The sequence below is a fragment of the Melozone crissalis genome, unplaced genomic scaffold (genome assembly GCF_028551555.1).
Source record: "Melozone crissalis strain CALT ecotype California unplaced genomic scaffold, PUWL_Pcris_2 ptg000004l_1, whole genome shotgun sequence".
In the NCBI taxonomy this organism is placed as follows: domain Eukaryota; kingdom Metazoa; phylum Chordata; class Aves; order Passeriformes; family Passerellidae; genus Melozone; species Melozone crissalis.
In genome coordinates, this window is record NW_026535782.1 from 27,352,139 (window position 1) to 27,373,069 (window position 20,931).

At 40.9% G+C, this 20,931-nt stretch overlaps 1 protein-coding gene across 3 annotated transcripts in view; it reads right to left on the reverse strand.

Moving 5' to 3' along the window:
- PTPRR (protein tyrosine phosphatase receptor type R) overlaps positions 1 to 20,931 on the reverse strand; it is a 138,751-nt gene that overhangs the window by 43,005 nt on the left and 74,815 nt on the right. For all 3 annotated transcript variants that reach the window (XM_054276267.1, XM_054276275.1, XM_054276283.1), the window contains exons 5-6: positions 15,189 to 15,299; positions 10,811 to 11,073 (exon numbers count right to left, since the gene is read on the reverse strand). In XM_054276267.1, the coding sequence (XP_054132242.1) occupies positions 10,811 to 11,073; positions 15,189 to 15,299 (374 nt within the window). The remainder of the gene's footprint in view (positions 1 to 10,810; positions 11,074 to 15,188; positions 15,300 to 20,931) is intronic.

Genomic DNA, 20,931 nt, shown 5'->3' on the forward strand with positions numbered 1-20,931 from the left:
CCAGCCCCATCTCTTGCTGGCAGCAGTTTTCCAGGGAGCTGCCATTGGTCATCCTGAAGCACTGGGACTGAATTCCCTAGAGAAACATTGTACTTAACGACATTTTTCTGTGTGGGAATTATATACACTACTTCCCTTTCTGATGCCTATCGCATATTTGAGCGGTCATTTGAAGTTGCTGTGCTCTGTTTTGCTCCTGTTATCAAATCACAATATTAACATAACAAGGATAATTATAGATACCATAAATTAATAACAATACTCTCTGTTTGCTAAGCATCAAAGTACATTCTTTGATAGAGAGCATAAGGAAAAGTCCCAGAAAGAAATATCACTTCTGTAGCTTCTTACAGACTCCTCTGGTTAGAGAAATGAACGGAGAGTTCAAAGATAAGGTATCTCATGAAGATAGGCACTGATTTGCAACACATGTTGCAACACTTAACCGATGAATGTCCCGCTTGTCTTAGTAGGAAAATCACAAAAAGAGTTCCTGAAATGTCTTAGAAACTCAGCTAGGATTCAAAGCCTGACCAAATGGTTGCATTAGCTTGGATGTGATGGTATCAAAGCAGACAATTCTAGCAAGAGCCTGGCTGAAATGTCAGTGTTGCATGGAATCAGCTCTGCCTCTGGGCAGTATTTCTTTGGCTGAGCCATTCTCATGGTATACTTTGGGCATCCTCATCTCTGCCATGATGCTGTTGCTTCTCTGTTTGCTGAGGCACACCTGATTGCCTGCATGGATTTACTACTTTGTCTGATGTCTAGAATGTAAGTCTCTTGGACAGAGGAACATTGCATTTTTGTGTACATATGGAGTCTTGCACAGAGGGATCCTGATCTGTGACCAAGGCTCTCAGAGAGAATGCTAAAGAGAATTTCCAGCAAGAGCTGAGAAATACCCTGGCCCAGAAATTTACATGCAGTATTCCTTGAGCAAAGGTGTATGTGCACACAGGAGACATTTCTGCTAGCTACTAATGTTAAGCTTTCTGTACATACTAGCTCTGACTATGCAAGAGATCTCTGCTGAATATCCAGAACTGGATTTTTCAAAAAAGAAGTACTATAATTAGTCAACTCTCATAATTATGAAGAGTTCTCCTAGCACAGCATAGAAGTAAAATTAATTATGATTGCACTCAAAGAAGAGATTCATGGCCTGGACTGTTAACTGATAGCTACAAGATAAGATGGATGTAATCACTGCCCAGCACATGGATTCTTGCAATTCAAATAAATACTTGGATATCTTACACTGCAGTTTTGGAGGCACTTTGATTTTTTTCTTTTCTTTCTTTAAGTGTTTTCCCTGTCTGTTCCTAACATTTTAAATTAAGGAGAATTGAACTTTGTTCAGCATTAGGCTGACCTGTAAAAGAAATATCATGAACAGAGATAAATGCATTCCAAAACAAGAGGAAAGGGGAATATTTTTGTTTAAGCTAAAAGCATTAGTCTTTTCCAGACCTTAATGTGGACACTCAAGGAAACTTTTCTATACAAACCCCAAATGTGAAAAATCAACCTTCCTTCTAAATATCAGAATGCTGTATATCTGATACAGATGCTTCCTTCTATGTTGTTTGGCTGAAACCAGTACTTGTGGGTACTATTGAAGGGCTCAGGAGATGCTTCCTGCTCACAAACCAATCCCATAAAGAAGCTGGTGCCTTTGTCCCTTAGCACAGCACTTCCAACCTACCACTGTGAAAAGGTGATATATTAGGTTGCAAATGTCACAGATGGACACATCCTGCTAAGGGCTGAGACAAGGTGCTCAGAGCATTCAAGTCCAGCTAATGTGCATCTCCTCATTTTCCCAGATGTCCCACTCTGCTTGCACATTAGAAATCACATCACATCAGAGAAACCATGCCTGGATGGTCAAGCACAGAAACAAATTAGAGGCAGAGAGGAGCTGAGGAAATCAGTCACTGGAAAGCTGCATCAGAGTCTAACTCTCTGATTTCCAAACAGCACTTAAAGATCCGAAACTGCTGCTCAAAAAGACAAGGGGATCATTCACACAACTCAAATTACTCATGTGCTCAGGGCAACAGCAGTCCCTGTAAATTCCAGGCTCAAGAAGCACTTAAATATTAACATGGATATTTTCCCTTGTGTGACTTTTCAAAAGATCAGCTGGACAAATCCCTGCAAACCCACCAAAACTGTCTACCAGATGGCAGCCACTGATTAATTTGTCTTAACTTAAGCCAAAAAGGAAGAAAATGTGATGGGTGGAGCCGCAAAGACAAGCACAATCAACATCCGACCAAATAGGGTTTCCTGTCACCTTGGGAACGACACTGATTGGCACTGTGGTTTCCTGTGTACAAGCTAAAACCAGTAGCAACTGGAGTAACAAGAATAAACGCCAGATGAGAGATCTGGGAATACAATAAAATTATCATAAAATTCCTGACTAAACCCCAGAGGACAGTAAAGGCAAAACCAAGGGTAAGCACAGAGTGCATATGCTAAACAGAGCATTCCTCTGTACATGAGAGCAGAGGGCCATGAAGCTGCATCACAAGAATTTCTCTAAACAAGGGTAGGCTAATTTGCCTAAATTAACCACTCGCCAAAAGTGAGAGTCATGTGCCTTGGAAAGCTTATTTTTTGCAAGGGAAGAAAAAAGGGATGTGGGACAATTGAAAACAGAGATGGAAATAGGAGTGGAAACCCACCATCCACCCACACTAATCTGAAGTAATTTTAAGATGTGCCACAGACACAGAGAAATGAACTGTGGGTGTAAGTTTGGGCAATGGTACAGAGTTATTTGCATTTATTTATTGAGATTACAACTCCCACAGAGTTTTGCTTCAAAGAGCTCTAAACACAACCAAAACATCTTCTCAACCAGCCAGGAGTCAAATAGTTAAAATACAGGTTTTAGAGGGTCTTTGTTAGGCTGGTGACTGAGTTCACTTCCTCTCCAGAGAAAGGGGACAATTCACATTCCTGCCCTCTTCCTACACTGTAGATAAGCAAAGACGTCTGTAATGGGTTGGACAGAACAGACGTTCATGCAGCTCAAAGATCTGGCACTTGCAGAAAGTTTTAGAGTTTCTGTGCACTCACAGAAATGTTCCACAAATGCAGGCTGGGGGCACAGCATTATTCTCTCTCTAGTGATGAATCCATGGGCCAGCACAGACCTCTTGGGCATTGAGCAGGAGACCCTGGAAGCTGGATCCCATCTCATACTCCCCATTACTTAGAGCAGTTTCTCCCACTCAGTAGCCCAAGGTCCTTGCTTTTACTCTTCACCCAGACTTCAGGTGCCAGAAATCAGCATGGCTTTCAGCTAATTGAGATGGCCTGAGAAGGAGGGAAGCCACAATGCAGGGCTTCAGGGAGACCCTGCACTGAAAAGACAATTACCTAAAAGGCAATAAGCAACTGCTTCAATCAGGATTGATCCCCTTGTACACCCACTGCACACTACATGTGCAAGCTACATCTTGGGAAAAAAAATCACAGTGCCAGGGAAACAATCCCAGGCACTGAATGACAGTGCTACATATCAATCATTGCAGCCCTGTTTTGTTTTTAGCCTTTGACAACAAGAGCACTCCAAAGCAATTTATGGTTTGGGAATGAGCACATGCACAAACCATTCCCAGGAGGAAGTCTGCATCCAGGCCCTGCTTCTCTAGCGGCAGAGAGCTTAGCAATATGGACACAAACCAATCTCTGCTACACAGCCTTAGTGCTATAAGTGTATCTGGGTACATTGAATTTATAAGAGGATGCCCACCCCTGGAGGTGTTCATGGTCAGGCTGGATGGGGTTTTGAGCAACCTGACAAAGTGGAAAGTGACCCTGCTCTTGACAGTGGGGCTGGAACTAGATGTCTTTCAAAGTCCCTTCCAACCCAAGCCATTTTATGATTCTATGATCTTACAGACCAGAATGGAATATAGGTGCCAAATGAGAGAAATGTATTTTTAGGTCTTTCAGAAAGTGTGTGTATGAGGGGGTTGTAATTGTATTCTCTCACTCTTCTTAAATGATGTGAACAAATAGTAGCAAGTAGGACTTCTACTGTTCTTATCTTTGTTACATCTCTTCAGATGGACACAACATCCAGCCATCCTCAATCCAGTGGTTAGGAATATGTCTGGAGATTTATGTGCCATGCCCAAAGTGCTCTAAGGAGATGGTAGAAGAGACAGATCAGAGCACAGAAATTCCTGCCTCCCACCTCAAACTCAGTTTACTGGTGCCTGGTGCTTTGCAAATTCCTTCTGATAGGATATCACCTTAAAACCATTCCACAGCTTGCACTTCCATGTTGGCACATAGCTTTGCTTCAAACAATTACACTGACATTTTCCTAAAACAATCCCTACGATTTAAACGAAGAATGCAGAAAGCATATTCAGCGCCACACAATAGGGAAAATTTATCCTCCAAATCTATGCAAAGCTACTTTATTTTAGCCAGGAAATCCAAGGCCCCTTCCTGTAAATATGTTAAGTAAGCTCCCATGTTTGTGCAATAAACTACAAAATCTGGCATGTTTACAGTAGCCCAACTGCAAGGTGCTACCCTCTGAGCATTACTTGAAATTATGACTCATAATGGATAGTTTTGTAAAATCATAATGGATCAGCAACACCATAACTGTATTTGCAGCAACTGTGCTCTGTGATCTAAAAATCAGAACAGAGAGAATTGTTGGAAAATTTTCTCATCTATTAGAGCAGGGATGTGCTTGAACAGTGATATCCTGAGGTGCAGCTGAGGTTATATTAATGAAGAAAAGAGCACATCAGGTTCTTTACCCTGGCTCCAATGTTTCTTATGAGGTTTTATTCAGGATACTGTATTGTTAAGATAATGATTCATTTTAATGAATGCTGCCTTTCTAAAATAAGGAAAACAGGTATTAGAGTTAGTTTTTGTGGTATTTGTCATCTGTGGTATTTGTCATCCAGATGGCAATTTACAGTGTACAGAAATTGCCTAAGACACTGAAGCTAGAGTTTAATAATTTGTGTGTCTATGCAGAATGAGTAATAAAAGAGAATACTTTTCAATATTAAAAGCAATTTGTTTCCACCTCCAAACCTGAAGCCTAAATTATACAAGATTTTCTTTGTAAAGATGTAAAATACAAGATGTTTCTGAGGAAGGATGCTGAAGACAGAAAGAGAATAATAATTGCTCTCATTATTTGTGCATGCACTTTTTGCTAATACATTGCCTTTTAAAAATTTACCTTTTGGCACTGAGTTCCACAGACTCCTATGGGTTATCTGAATCTTTTTTTTTTCATATTATAAAGAAATATATTGCCTTTCTTTCCCACTAGAATATCTCTCTTTCTCATGTTACAAGGAAGTGGACAGAGAAGTGCACTTAGCTTTATAATGCATGTTATATTAACTTTGTTTCATTATACTTACAGGGAGCTGTACTCACTGCATGTCTAGTGAACACTTCCTAGAACTGGTGAAAGAATTCTGCTGCCAGTTTACAGGGACCTTCAGGACGGTAAGAGAAATCTCACTGGGGAGAGTCTATGATAGTGATCATGAGGAGCTCTTCCTTTTAGACAAAATAAGTTTCTGATGAATATGTAAAACACTAAGAAAACACAGAGCTGTGATTTTCCCCTCTGATTACTTAAATATAATAGCCAGTTTTAGGATTTTGTGGTTAGAATGGAATACAAGTGCTTGAGAAATTTTTCCAAAACACTGTTTGTTTTCAACACACAGTAGAGGAGACATTTTCCACATTTTCTTTTCTTCCATGTATCTTTGCCCAGTAACTAATTTGAACAAAACATCATCTTGTCCACTAGTTAGTTGAAATGCAGTTGTCTTATTCACAAACAACACTGGAACTAAAACTCACAGCTGCAGTGGCCACAGAAAATGTAAACCCTGTTGTAATACTGTGCTGGTGTGGTAACAATTGTATTTATATCTACCATGATTGTAATTTAACAACTCACTGCTTGCACTAAGAATTTTCAATGCTTGATATGTCAGAATGAAATCTAAAATACCACATTCCACTTCACCAGATTCTGGTGGGGACCATTCATATCAACATGAATTTTGGGCCGAGAAACAGAATAAAAGGAAACATTATTCTGCTGAAGGAAGAGTATATATTATTCATATTAACCTATAAAAGCCTAAGTAGAAAAGTAGACACTGATGCAGTATTCACAGATGTGCTCACGGTAGAGAAAATAATTATTTGCATCTGAAAGTCAGGTGCTGGCACTGTGATACTGTGACAGCTCATCACCACAGACACCCATAGGAGAACAGCAGCTCTCCTGCTCCTTTGGTCAGCAACAGAACAATGTGGGCTGCCAGGGGAGAAGGTCTTTGCTGCAAAGGAGCAGCAGTTGTGGGCACATGAAAAGAAAACAACTTCAAAGCATTCTGCACTGAATGATCCAGGAGATGCACAGAGGCTGTGAAGAAATAGCCTTTCACTGGCATGCCTCAGCAATTGTAATAGAAAGGGGTCAGCGCCTCTGTTCTGACAGCCCCGTCACCTCCACACCTTGAGTCCACCCTCTACTCTTGGCCACCACTTTCCAAACTACATGCTGCATGTGAGCATACATCCATGAGCAGCATCTAGGAAAATCATAGAATCAGAGAACAGTTTGAATTGGAAAAGACCTTTAAGGGTCATCTAGTCCCACTCACTTTCCATGGATAAGGAAAGCTTCAATTAGAATAGGTTGTTTAGAGTCCTGTTCAACCTGACCTCAAATGTTCAAAAACTACTTCCTCATAACTAATCTAAACCTAGCCTCCTTCAGTTTGAAGCCATTAGCCCTTATCCGATTGCAACATGCCTGAACAGAAAGTCTGCCCCCATCTTTTTTATAGGCCCTCTTCAAGTATCAAGAGGCTGCAGTAAGGTCTCCCTGGAGCCTCCTCTTCTCCAGCCTGAACAACCCCAACTCCCTCAGCCTGTCCTCATGGGGGAGGCGCTGCAGCCACCTCATCATTTCCTGGCCTTCCTTGCTCCAACAGCTCAGCGTCCTTCTCACGCTGGGGGCACTGGGGCTGGATGCAGCACTCCGGGTGGAGTCTCACGGGAGCGGAGCACGGAGCACGGGAGCAGCCTCGCCTCCCACCGCCGCTGTGCCCGTCACTCCCGGCTGTGAGCGCCTGCCCGGCCGCGGGAGCTGCAGCAGCTGCGGGGTGACCGCGCTGCCCGCCGGCTCTAGGTGTCACTGTCCCCGCGCTGCCCGCCGGCTCTAGGCGTCACTGTCCCCGCACTGCCCGCCGGCTCTAGCTGTCACTGTCCCCGCACTGCCTGCCGGCTCTAGGTGTCACCGTCCCAGCGCTGCCCGCCGTCTCTAGGCGTCACTGTCCCCGCACTGCCCGCCGGCTCTAGCTGTCACTGTCCCCGCGCTGCCTGCCGGCTCTAGCTGTCACTGTCCCCGCGCTGCCCGCCGTCTCTAGGCGTCACTGTCCCCGCGCTGCCCGCCGTCTCTAGGCGTCACTGTCCCCGCGCTCCGGCACAGCCTCATCCCGCAAGGCACCGGCCCCGCCGCGTCTGCGTAGGCGGCAGAAAAACTGCGGCATCTCACACATTTGATAGTGCAAATAATCTACCGGGAAGCTGTGTCTTATAGAAATAGCTGAGTAACAGCATTTCCACATACACAGAAAAATATGTTCATGGACTTAGCTCAAGTATTCAGAAGCACAACATGTTTTAAGAAGCTGGACAAACTCCCAGAAATATTTTTATCCATCACAGTAGTCCATTAACAATTTTTTTGCCTCTCTACTGGCCAGTGCTATTCCAAATAAAAATGGAAAAGTTCAGAGAGCCAGAGGCTGATGTGGTGCTTTGTGAAAAATCAGTTCTGCTATATTTTTGCATTTAGATCATAGAATCATAGAATAGTTTGGGATGGAAGGGACCTTTAAAGGTCACATAGTCCCATTCCCCTGCCATGGGCAGAGACAGCTTCAATTAGATCACGTTGCTCAGAGCCCTGTCCAATCTGACCATGAATGTTTCCAGGGATGGGGCATCAGCTACCTCCCTGGGCACACTGTGTCAGTGTTTCATTCTCATTGCAAAAAAAAAATCTTCCTTATATCTAATCTAAATCTACCCTCCTTTAGTTTAAAATCACCACCCCCTGTCCTGCCGAGGGTATGTTCCTCAAAGGACCTAGCGTACAAAGGAAAGAGAACTTGAGAGGCAGGCACAGATTAATGGAATAGTTTTGTCTAGAAGGGATCTATTAAGGTCATCTAATCAAACCCCCCTGCAACGAGTAGAGACATCTTCAACTAGATCAGGTTGCATTATCCAACTTTTCTGTCCCATCCTTCAGAGAGATTGTCACAAACTTCCACCTAGATGACTATGCACAGCTCACAATGTGCGCAAAGAGAAATCAATGAACCATGGCCCAAACCAGGAACAGTTTGGTCTGGATCACACGAGACATTTCAGGACTATGGATCGCTCTTAAGGAATCAAACCAGGGAGTAGTCTGGATGGTTAGAAAATACAGCTCAGGAACCACTGCCAAACCATGTGACCAAAGGAATCTCCATGCTAATTTTGTCAAGGAGCCCCCATATCCACTCTAGCCTGCCAAGAGCTTCTTCCCCACGCAGAAACCAAAATCAGCATAGCAAAAATTATTGAAAGGGTGTCCTAAAGCTGTGCCATGAGTAGTACAGGACCTCCAGGTTTGATTCACTCCATACTAACAGAAGAAGGGCTGCCAGTAGACTGTTTTGAGCATGGTTTGCAGTGGGCAGATCCATACTGTAAGGTCCACTCCTCCCAAAGGTAATGAGGATTACCTGGGTTACCTAGTGCAAGGTTTTTTTGGGGCAGAAAGGTGGAGAGGAGTTTTCAACTGACCAGTTATCTAGTCACTAGATAAAATCTGAGGCAGAACGTGTCAGTGCATTATTACTTTTTGCTTCCAACACTGCTGAGTGTTAGAACGCATATAGATTTGTTCATAGTAAAGGTTATAGTAAATAAATAAGAAATAGACATAATAATAGCTGCTTATGTCAGAGGAACAGAAGATAAACTATTCCCTAAAGTTCTCTCCCTCATATCCCCAGAACTTTGTACATTGACCTTGAAATAAACAACCATTTCTTAGGAGTGGACTTGGAGTGATAGAGTCTGTGTTAAACATGGCAAAAAAGAGCTGCACAATGGGATGTTATCACAATGGATTTTGCTGTTTCACAACAGTCTGTTAGTGTTCTTTTACAGTGGAAACTGAAGTGCTCAATTCCTTTAACTTCTTTTTCCTTAGTAATAACCTAAATGTCTGGTTTATTTGGTCAAACATCAGGTTTAGTTGTTTCTCTTTGTATCTCAGCTGTCCATTTTGTCATAATCTGACTCAGAACTTTGTCCTTCCAAAAGATGCAATTAGGTTTAGGAGAATTAAATGTAAAATTCCTATCTGTAGTGGAACTTAATATCCTAAATCAATGGTTTTTACTTTCTTTGCTTGAGAAATGGAAAAGTTTCTTCTCCTTATGTACAAAAAGTTTCTTGTCCTTAGGTACAAAATCCCTCTGCAAATTCCTTTCCCTCAATCCCTTTCAAGTATTGCATATGCTATGCTAGATATTAAGTATTATAAATTAGCTATGTGATTCTTATGCTTTTGGGTTTATTTTAAGGCTCTTCTGGAATGAGAGGAACTATCAAAATGTATTTACTTGCTTCCTTCATTCCTTTTTTTTTTTTTTTTGCAATGATATCACTACATATTTTATGACAGCTTTGCCTTTAAGCCTCTTTCAGTCACAGAAGAATCAATCCCCCTCCCTGAGCTCTGTCTGTCATAAATCCATTGATAAAATCTCTGCCATTGAAATCCCCATGGCTGAAGCTGAATCAGGGTTACAGCTCAGCTGAGAGCCCTCACAGATGAGGCTCTGCTTGGTCTCTGCATGGCGTCTGTTCTTTCATTTATCGTCTGTGCCGGGGCAGCAGAGTTCACTTGCACAGCTGCATGCTATGTGAGCTATTCAGAGCACTGATGCTTTATGAAAGCAGCCTGCAGCCATCAGACAAGAAATTATACAGGTTTCTAACAGAGGAGAGACAGATGTCAGTGTGCATTCTCTTATGGGAAGAATAACTAGTTTTATAAAAAGAGCACTGGCCCAGTTTTTGAAAGGTGCAATGAATGGCAGGGTTTGGTGCCCAAGCATTTCTGAGGAACTGCACACAAGAGTTGGTTTCATTACTCATCACTTCTTCCTTTTTGTAAAGCCTGACCACCATGAAAAGCTGCATTTAAGGAAAAAATATGTCCAAAGGTGATAATGGAAACACTGTATGAGATTGCTAAATGCACTTAGTTGGTGTAAATACTTCTTTCTAAGTTTTCCAGGTGCTACGGGCTCCCTGAGAATGAGAATGTCCTTTGCTGACAATACATAACCAGCCCTTGAACTATCTTCCAGGATCTCCAGGATCAAAATAGGCAAAACCAATGAAAAATAAAAAAAATATTTCTTTGGAGTATGGGAAAAATATAATCAGCAAAAAGAATGCCACCAATGCAGTTAATCTCAGCCTAAACCTGAACATTTTCACATTACCTGAATCTTTGGTCATATATAAAGAATAGGAAAGGAGAGAATACCTAGGAGATAGATGTTAACACACCAAAATCCCATTTCTCAGATGTCCATATGGCAAAGTCTCCCATTCACTGACAGAAGAGAAACATATGAAATCATGAAGGACAAGTATAAAAAAGCAGAATTAATCCTGAGCACACCAGGCACCATCCTACCTTTCCTGGAGTCCCACAGGTTTCATTCTGAAAGGAGATGGACTGGCACACAGGGGAGGTTTAAGCTCAGGAACACATTGGCCTTGAGGGTCCACTACAACATTGATAACCTTTGGAGCCTGTTGAGGCTGGACCATGCTGTTGGTGGTCTTGTACTCAGTCTGAGATGTCTGCAGGGGAAGGGGTGACAGGTGGATCTCCTGCTTCTTTTCCTTCTCTTGCCTTAGTGACAACTGGATCTTCTCCTTTAATCTGTATAGAACCTACAGAAATAAAGAGGACAGCTCAATCTCAATTGCCTGGTAAACAAGGCAAGGAAGGTATCACAAATGCTGGAGAAGATTGCCATAGGTGACTTTCATTCCTAGAAGGTAAGTCACAAGTTGTGTTTTCACAGCATTTCCCACAACAAGATAAGCATTTCCATTACATAAACTGCAGTGTACACGTGGGCAGCAGGGATTTTAACAGTTCTCACTGTGAGTTAGTACTTATTTGCAATACCTGCAGTAGTATTATTTAAAGAGCAAATAACACAGAATGGAGATTAGTTACAGAAGATATTGTGAAGAAGGAAATACTGATAAATACAGTAACTGTAGAAGAAATTTTAAGCATTTTAACACAAGAGACAATGACACAAAATAAAATAGATGTTTATGATTTAGCCAGATACAAGTCTCTAATTACAGCAGCCTCAATTTGTTTTAGAGCAGATGTTTTAGAAGCCCTTACTCATCTGGCATAGAGCTGGTGGTTGAACAGGGTAACTTTACTAGGTCACTTTGGTAACAGTAGGCTGCTGTTACTCTGAAATACTCCTCCAGGTAGGGACAGGCTCCAATATCCTGAGAGAAACATTAACTGTTCTGAAATAAAGCTGAAGTGATGAGTGGCCTATGAAGTTATTTAACCATCCGTTCAGAAAAGTGTGCTTTACAATCACCAAGAAATTGATTTCTGAACACACTGTAATACCAGGATTATCTGTCCACATATTGCTTATGAATGTGAACATCTGGAATGTGCAACAAAAGCAGAAGTTGTACTGATCATCTTCCATCAAACTCTACACTGATGTTGCTGAACCCTGGCTTGGTGAGGGCAAGCAGGTGGCTTGTGCTCAGTAATGTCACTCCAGAGGTACCCATGTTGCACCTGTTTAACATATCTTATTTCTTTGGAGGGCAATGCAAAAAACAATTTCTGAGCTATAGCTGTTCCATTTTCAAAACACGCCTTACCAGCTATGAAATTTATAAGAATTGTAAATATTGTGAGTGGAGATGGAAGGCACTTACACAGTTTTTGGAAGGTGTCTGCAGATACCCTTGTACTTTCCACTTTGCTTTATCTGTTCCTGTAAAGCATTTGATTTGGATCCTTGAGTAAGAGAAAACCTAGACCAGAACATTTTTTTCTCTGCAAGCTAATTCATTGACAGCTGTTGCCCCTGCTAGCACCACATTAAGATATATCATTCCTTAGCTTTCCAGTGATGGCTAGATATATCTGATGGGTTTGTTTGTTCAAGGATTAGCATTACTGGTTTAGCTGGGAACTGACTTAATGTCATTAGCAATACACATGTTAGCAATACACAAAAACAAGACTTGGCTAGGTAAACCATCTGTTCATTCTGAAGGGTTTAGAATTACTAGGATAAGATTTCTTTCCCATAATTTTGCAGAAAAAGAAGTCCTCTCAGGGGTACCTGTGAAGCAAGGGCACTGGTACCAATAAAGAGGGACTTGAAATATTTTTACTGTCTTTTTCTCTAGTGAGTGCTTTCAGGTAATTTGTTTCTGATAACCAGCAGATAAGCAGCTCACAGACTCATGGCCATGACAATGCTCACCATACCTTCTTGTCACTAATGTGTTTTGATATAGTTTCACTTCTTGAGGACCCAAGGAATTATGGTTTTGACTTCTAAAGTGTGGACAAGTATTATTTAATATACTATTTAATAATCTATTATTAAGACTCTAGGAAAAAAAAGATAGCTTGACCCTAGCAGAAACTGAAAAAAATCTAACCAACAGCATTTGATCTAAGCACTAACACTTTTCCTCAGAAAGTGTTACAGGGCTATAAGAGTTTTAATGAAGGTAAAGTAAAAAATCCAGAAATGGCCAAAAATATAGTGACCAACCCAATCTGCCACTCTGACACACATTAAATGGGATAAAAAACAAACATGATTTGTTTGTTAGCTTTACAGATTGGACATACCTATATATTATCAGATCCTGGCAAAATCTGAGACAGTGTCCATTTGCAGTTTAAACAGTAGCACATCTAAAGATACAGGTTGGACCTGGGAGGAACAGAAAGGGGAATCCCTGCAGAAAAGACCACAGAATAACAGCAATTCCATCTGAAAGGAATTCAAGGAGTCTACTACTGACTATTGACCTCTGCCCTAACTTCACACCCTGAAATAGGGTGTAAATTCAGCTACACCCTATTCCAACTATTTCTGATGTTTGCCTAAAATCTTAATGGGGGAAAACTCCCAAGCTTCCCCAAGCAATGCAATGCAGGGTCTGGTGACACATGTGATAGCAAAGATCTTTCTAATGAGTCAGCCAAATCACCTTGTAAAAATTTTTCTCTTTTCCAGTCCCCAATGGAGAAAGTATTATCTTCTTCCTTACAATAGCCTTTGAAATCTTTCCATGTTTGAGAACTATCATGTTTCTGCTTACTCCTTTTCCCTGTCATAAATAAACCAATTATTTCATGTCCTCTGTGTCTCTGATCACTCTTGCATCTCCTTCCTCCTATAATTGCCTGAAATTTTAAGCAAATGTGGTGGACAGAGACAATAGAAAATGAGTAAGACATGACAACCAAATTACCATAGCAGAGCTGAATTCAGATCTTAGAGATCATATCCTCATTTATATATCCCAGGGTAAGAAGTGTATTTTTGCAACATTGATGTTGCTTATCTCCTTATCTACTTCTGTAATACTGTTCTGTGATACTGCTGGAACCTTTCCTACAGAACTGTTGTTTTGCCACATATCTCCTGCATTGTATTGATGCACATGATTACAGCTCTTGTCACTGCCAAGCAGCATTGTTGTTCTTTCCCATCTTTTCTCTGGCACCTGAAGAATATTTGAAGTTCTGATACTGAAGTCATACAGAATGCTTTTAATTTCCAATATTGTTGATGCATTTCAGGTCATTAATGAAAATATTGTGTAGTACCAGGACAAGAAGAGCCAGCATTTTCTATACTCTTCCAGTTAAATAGTCAGTAATGACCAAAATATCTCTTCTCCAAAACACAGAGTAGAGAAGAAGAGATTTCTAGAGTTATCCTCCTCCTTTTGAGTGAAATGGCATGGAGATATGGAGACAACAAGAAAGTAGAAATTAAATAAAGCAACAATTTCCTGTGATAAAACAAGTACTTTTCAAATCTTAGGGAGACCTTAAAAGATGAAATAACATTTTGTTCTAAATTTTTGTGAACATTTGTATAACTGTGAACATTTTTAAATAACTTCAGATTAAACATGCTTTCCATCTTAAGGTTGTAAGTGGCTAAAGAAAATTAAATGCGTTTGAGAACAAAATATCTCAAAAGGACCCCAAGATAATGTGTATTCATAAATGCTGACAATTGTCAGAGAATTCAGTTAGCACTTTATGTGTGCACTGTAGAAGTATCACACAATTTAAAGAAGGAAAATGTATAAGATACAACGTTGGAAAAAAATGCAAAAATTACGCTACAAAAGTCAGTAGTGGTATAGTGTTCTTCATCTTCTGTGTGACCACTGCACTTCTCATATTCAATATATTAGAATTGTGCCTAATGCTCAGAAACCTAGCCACTGAGCTCATGCAATGTGAATGGCAAGCCTGCTCAAAAATATTACTATTCCCTCACATTCTTACTAGTTATTTCCGTTTATTATTTGTGCATTTGATACACAAATACCAACACACACTCTAACAACTGTGCACTGACAACATTCTATCAATGTGGTGTTGCTTTTACTATCAAATAAAACTGAAATAAAGGCAGGTAAGAGGACTTCAGGGATCCTGGGAACTAAGAAGGTTGAGAAGTCATCACTCATGTCCCTACACAGTTACCCTGTAGATTTAAGAACCTGTTATTTATTTCTTCAGCTTCCTTCTAGTTACATTCTTCATTCAACTCAAAATGCATCAAGAAATGTGATTCTTCAAACTTTGGTTTCCCAGCATTACGAGAGTGAGTGATTCTTACCTCGTAGTTGAGTTTCCATTAGCCTTGAGAAAACACCCATCATGTAAAGAATTTGTGACCCTATCCTTCAGACTAAGAAAAGCATGAAATAAAAAACAAAATAAAGGTAAAAGGGAAACTTACCATTAAACAAGTCACTAGAATGACAAAGATGCTGAGAAATATAACAACTGCATAAAATCCTTCTTTGCTCCAGATTTTGTCTGCTTCGTGCTGGCCTTGCAAGACATTTTTCTTTTTTAAGCAATGAAACAGAAACAGAAAGAGAAAAAAAGGTTATAGAGTGGCATGTGCAGATTAAATAGCTCTCCTTGGGCATTAATCACTCTCCTGAGCTTTGTCAGTGCTGAATTCCACAGCACATGGCATGACTTGGAGCGCTGCTATTGGCACCCCTGCCCACGCCCAGTCCATGGAGCAGGCACACCCCGCGCTCCCAGCGCCGCGCCGGGATCTGCAGCCCAGGGAACTCTCCCCAGCCGGCACAGGCTGCCTGAAGGTAAAGCAAACAAGGCCCAGCACCACTCTTGGAAACCACCTGGCTGCTCAGGTCAAAGGCTGTGCTCCCACACGGCCTTTGGGAAGTGCTTGCCCTGCCTTTCTTCCCAGCACTTATCTCCAGCCCCAGCACGCACACGCCAGCCTTCCCAGTGTCTACACCTGACACGGAGCAAAGAGCAGGTGACTTGCCTGTCTGCCTTCGTGAGCCAGGAAGCCCTCACACTGTCACCTCTAGATTACACACACAAATGCGTAAAAAATATTGATTTTGCCGAAAATAATCTCATTATCTGTTTATCTGTAATTCTGATTATGCTTAATCTCATTATCTTTGGCTTCCTGCTGATAGAACATTTCTGTAACAGCTGCGCACACTAAAATTTCCAGAACTCCTAGGGAACTCCTGGGAATTATGAAATAATAATGATTGTAAAAGCATTTATTTTTGTCTTTATTGCAGCAGTGGGACTTGGTCGGACTATTAAATTACCAGAATTTCACTGTGTTTCCAAATATAGATTTTGTAGCAGAAACAAAGTACATGCACCCTTAGTCTAACTGCAATATTTTAGAATAAAGTATGTTGTCTGATGCTTCTGGGACCACAGTTCAGTAGACATTGCCAATTTTTAGCTACTTGCTTTTATTTTCTTAATTGTGTCTTTTCAGTAGAGTTCTCAGACTGAGTTAAATCAACTTTCTAAAATTCCGGTTCCATCGTAAATGGTCAAGGTCTTTGTGTTTCCCTCTTGCTGAAATTCTCTAATGGCTTTAAATAAACCTCTAGTTTAAATACTGAGCTCTCTTCCCATCCCAATGTGGCCTCTTCTCCTCTCTGGGGATGTTGTGTTTATCACAGAGGTTATCACAGAGGAAAGAGTTCCTCCATACAAACATGAGTGGCTGCTCAATGGGCCTGTAGAACTGCAGGGATGCTCCAACACTTTTGCTTAGCCACCCATTAGCCTGCTCTTTTGCACAGCTAATGTATCAAGACAACTTTGTCTTCCAAAAAGCAAAGCCTCCCAAAACCAAACTTCTTTAGCCTCCCACACACAGAAAGTCTGGATGATGATGAATTCATGCGGGAAAGCTTCCTGAGGAGTGGGAGCTCATGGCCTGAGGAAGAGAACAAGCTGACAAAGAATGCTGGGTGCTGGATCCTGATATAGTTCTCATGGTCCTCCTTTCAGCACAGCATTAGGCACTGCTGGTTTTGAAAAGAGGATAATGCGAGACAATTCACAGATACAATTACCACAAAATGCAAACATTTTGAGAGAAATTTGGTAGCATGGCTAATTTACAGAGACTTGCTTGCTTGAAGAAATGCTTGTGTTTAACTGGGAGTTGACTGCTTTAGAACTGAAAGTGTAATACAGAAGAGTTTTCTTTGGAAGCAATAGTCCTGGGTGCCAGAATGGAAATCCTTCAGCACAACTATAGAAACCAATCTTGTAAAATTAGTATATTTGTGTGTCAGTGTAAACATGCATCATGGTCTCAGCTCTAAAATGTTGCAGGTATTAACAGTTTAAAAAGGCTTATAAAGTGTCAGTCAGATGTTTAATGAGCAACTTAAAACTCAGGGCTTTCAAAAAGAACCTGGAAACCTTACCAAATATTACTGCAAAAATTGTTCCTAGACATTTAAACACTGTGGCTACTGTAGTGGGGTACAGCTCTCTGTGCAATCTGCTACCTCAGCACAGCAAGGTCACTCTGCTGCGCTCATGGCACAGGACTTGGGTCCCAATACTGGCTCAGAGCCCAAACCTGCAGCTGCTGCACATCCAACACTGCTCCTGTTGAGCTCCATGGGAATCCCATGGTGACAGCACCAGCTGCAGCTGTGGCCTATTAGCTATGAACTCAATGTCTGACCCTGAGTGGGTTGGTTACCTGATGGCTTTCCAGTGTTTCATATCTCTCAGGAGGAAATTTAGATACAAAGCAGGAGCTAAAGGAGAATTGGCCATGCTGAGCTTTTGTAAGTGAGTAAATGGGATGGTTTAATACCTCTTTACTGAATGGACAAATACACAAAAAAGTAAATGAAAAGCTAATGGGATTTTTAGTCCCAGTGGATGAGAGACTTATATAAACTTTAATTCAATGATGCTACAAAACTTTTAAAATATTTTATAATAGACTTCATACATATAACAGACTGAAGAGAATAAAACAAGGGAAGACTTTAAGAGAATTAATCTCTAGGATGTCTGTCTAGTGCTATGTATGCTCAGGACATGTTTTTGCCTGACTTGTCTTTCTAACAATAATGTTCAAAGAATATTAACAAATGCTGTAAAAAGGGTAAAAAAGTATACCACGACTTAAACTTACTTGACACACCATTTTGAAACACCTTAGTAGTACCTTCACCTACTCAGGTAAATCTCTCTCCCAGATCTAGCTGGTGGAGAGCAAAATCATTGCTTAAGCTGCTTCCTAATGACAGAAGAAGCTGTGACCTCCAGTAACTGAGTCATCTCACACCCATGATAAGGAACTGCTTTTTGAAACGTCAATGCAGATCATTCAGAACTTTGTTCCTTTGTCTGGGAAAACTGATAAGAGGGATAGCAACTGCCACGCTCACTACAAATTGCTGACACCCAGGAAAAAAGCTAATAGGATGGCCAAATGCAAGGCAGAAATGAGAGGATTCTTGTCCTTCAGATAGTTTCTGAGGAATAGGCTTGAGGATATACTCAGAATAATCTGCAAACATCTGCAGCTAATAAAAGTGGGGGAATATCAGAGCAGATGGAGTGGCAAGGGAATTTCAGGAGCTCAGGGAGCACCAGATCCTAGAGCAAACAGGGAGGAAGGAATAATTTCCTAGCATTTCCATTCCCTAACGAGTCTCCAATAAGGTGAGTTTTTCAGGCAGAATGAACCAGGTTAATTTAAACTATTTGAATTCAGCATAATTCAATGTGTGGAAGAATCAAATGTAGTCTTACAATGGCATTCAATCACTAACCTTACTGAAGAGTGCCTGCACAGAAGGGTATCTGCTAAACTGGAACAAATGTGTTTTTTCTAAACAATTTTTATAAACTTTTTTTTTTTTAAGATACTAAAAATCCATTCTGACTTTTATGGTCTTATTATGGGAAAAATAGTGGAGTATTTCTACAAGCAAGTAAAATAAGCAGCCAGCTTTTGATAATAACAAGATAGACATTAACCTGAAGTAGTCAGTGTAAAATCTGACATGGAAAGATTCTGCTGCAGTATCAGGACCTGCCAGAGAAGGTAAATTTTCAGTGGAAAACAGGTGAATTTGCAAATTGGGTCAGTTAACCCCAATTAGTCTCTTGGGCTGCAACACTAATGAGAGCATAGCAAGCTGTAGTTCTGAGCTCAGAGGAAAGCTTACAGGGAGCTGGGGGTAGAGCTCAAGATCAAAAAGGGTTCATGGAAGTTCACACTGAATAGCTTTGTTTTTTCTGCTATTTTAACTATGTTAGCTGAGGCACATTAGGAAAGGCTGCCAAGAAATCATTTCCACCCCCAGTGAAAACATGTAGGAATGTGTGCGACCTCTCAGGCTCACAGGACACTGGATAATAACCACTTAACCATGCCTCCCATGAAAAATACACCCCAAAGGCTCTACTTTGGGTAGATGTGTGATGAAGTGCTGTGATTCCACATCCACACTGGCAGCCTGCAGGACTCCTGTTTCTGTTGGGTGCTGTGGGTGCACCGTGCAGGTTTTACACTACAGCTGCCTTGCCTGATCACAGGAGCATGTCCTTGTGCCCTGCTTTGTTCCCAGGTGCCTCTATCAGTCCAGGCTGTTGTAATTTCTAAGATATTGGTTTTGATCACTTGTCCTTACAGCGACTCACAGTTTCTGTATACTTTAAGTGCATGATTGCTTCCTTTGATTTCTTCTCTAATATGTTAATATCACATACTTCAAAGGCAACCTCTTTGTGCAAGGAGGCTTTAATGCTTCATTTTGGGATTGCATAATATTGGTATGAACTCTGGAAATTTCTCCTTCAGTGACACATTTCCAACTGGCAGTTAGCTTAGCTCTCAAAACATAGTAACCCTTATCTTATGTAGTGTAACTTCAGTTATTTTTGTCATTCAAAATCACTTCAAGTTCTCTTCTATTAAATTCTGAAATCTAGTAAATTCTGAAATCCAAGTAATTTAAAGGCTTTAGGAAGCCAGGATTCCCACACCATAATAACAGACTGCCTAAGTCATTGAATATAGTCCTACCATCATGCACAATTTGGTACTTTGTTCTGGAGAATTCTGCTCCTGACTGTGGTACATCCCATGAAGCAGAACGCAGTCTGAAATCCCACTTTAGACCACAATAAAAGAACAAATGCTACAACTACGATAAGGCATTGGAAAATCAAGGAGATATGAAAGGTATAGACATTGTCCTAGACCCCTGAAATGGCAAAGACACCTTTAAATTTACACATTTCCACTGGTACACATCTCATTTTACACCAGGCAGTAAAGTACTCTCATGGTTCCTACAGAAAGACATATAGGGAAACTGCTCTTTCCGCAACTGCAGAATAAGAAACAGGGATATAATTTTGAGACAGGCAATTTACTTGAAAATAGATCAAGCAGTGATCAATGCATCAGCAGATGTGAACAAGCAAATTATTTCTGTAATGAATGGAAATGTAGTTCCAAGTACTGACATCCACTGGGACTTTTGCTGTTTATGGTATAGTATGGGCTGAAACTTTGAGCAGAGCAGTTTTCCATGTGGGTTTTCCTACATAATCTTGGTAAAATTTCTTTGGACAGGATAATCTCCCACAGAATTAACCCTCTGGGGGTCTAGGTTACACTAAACCTTGTTAAAAAGCAGTCTCAGGAGAGGTGTGTCACAGATGGGATGAACTGCCTGTCAAACATATCTCTTTTTGTTTACCATAGAGAGAGAGCCTTAGGCAGCTCTTACTGAAATACAGCTGAAAAAGGAAACAAATTTCAGCCCTAACACCACTGTGTCTGCCACCCACCTAGAAAGATGAGAGTACTGCTTCCTTTGTGCACAGATACACTGATATTGCACATACAATACTGCTTGTGAAGCATTCATACTTTTGGTAGAAGAGTGTATAATTTTAGCTCATGATTTAATCAGGATTGGTAGCTCAGCAGCAAACACACACACACAGCATTTTACAATGGGTAAATCATGCATCACAGCTATGTAAGGCTTTGTATAATTATACCTTCCTTCAAAGGTTTGCCTGTTTTGTTTTGGTTTGCTGTTACTTTGTTTGGAGCAATTTGTTCCTAGAGCAAGTGGAAGGGAACATAAATGGTTGGCAGCTGACCAAGTAAAGACTGTATATTGGTT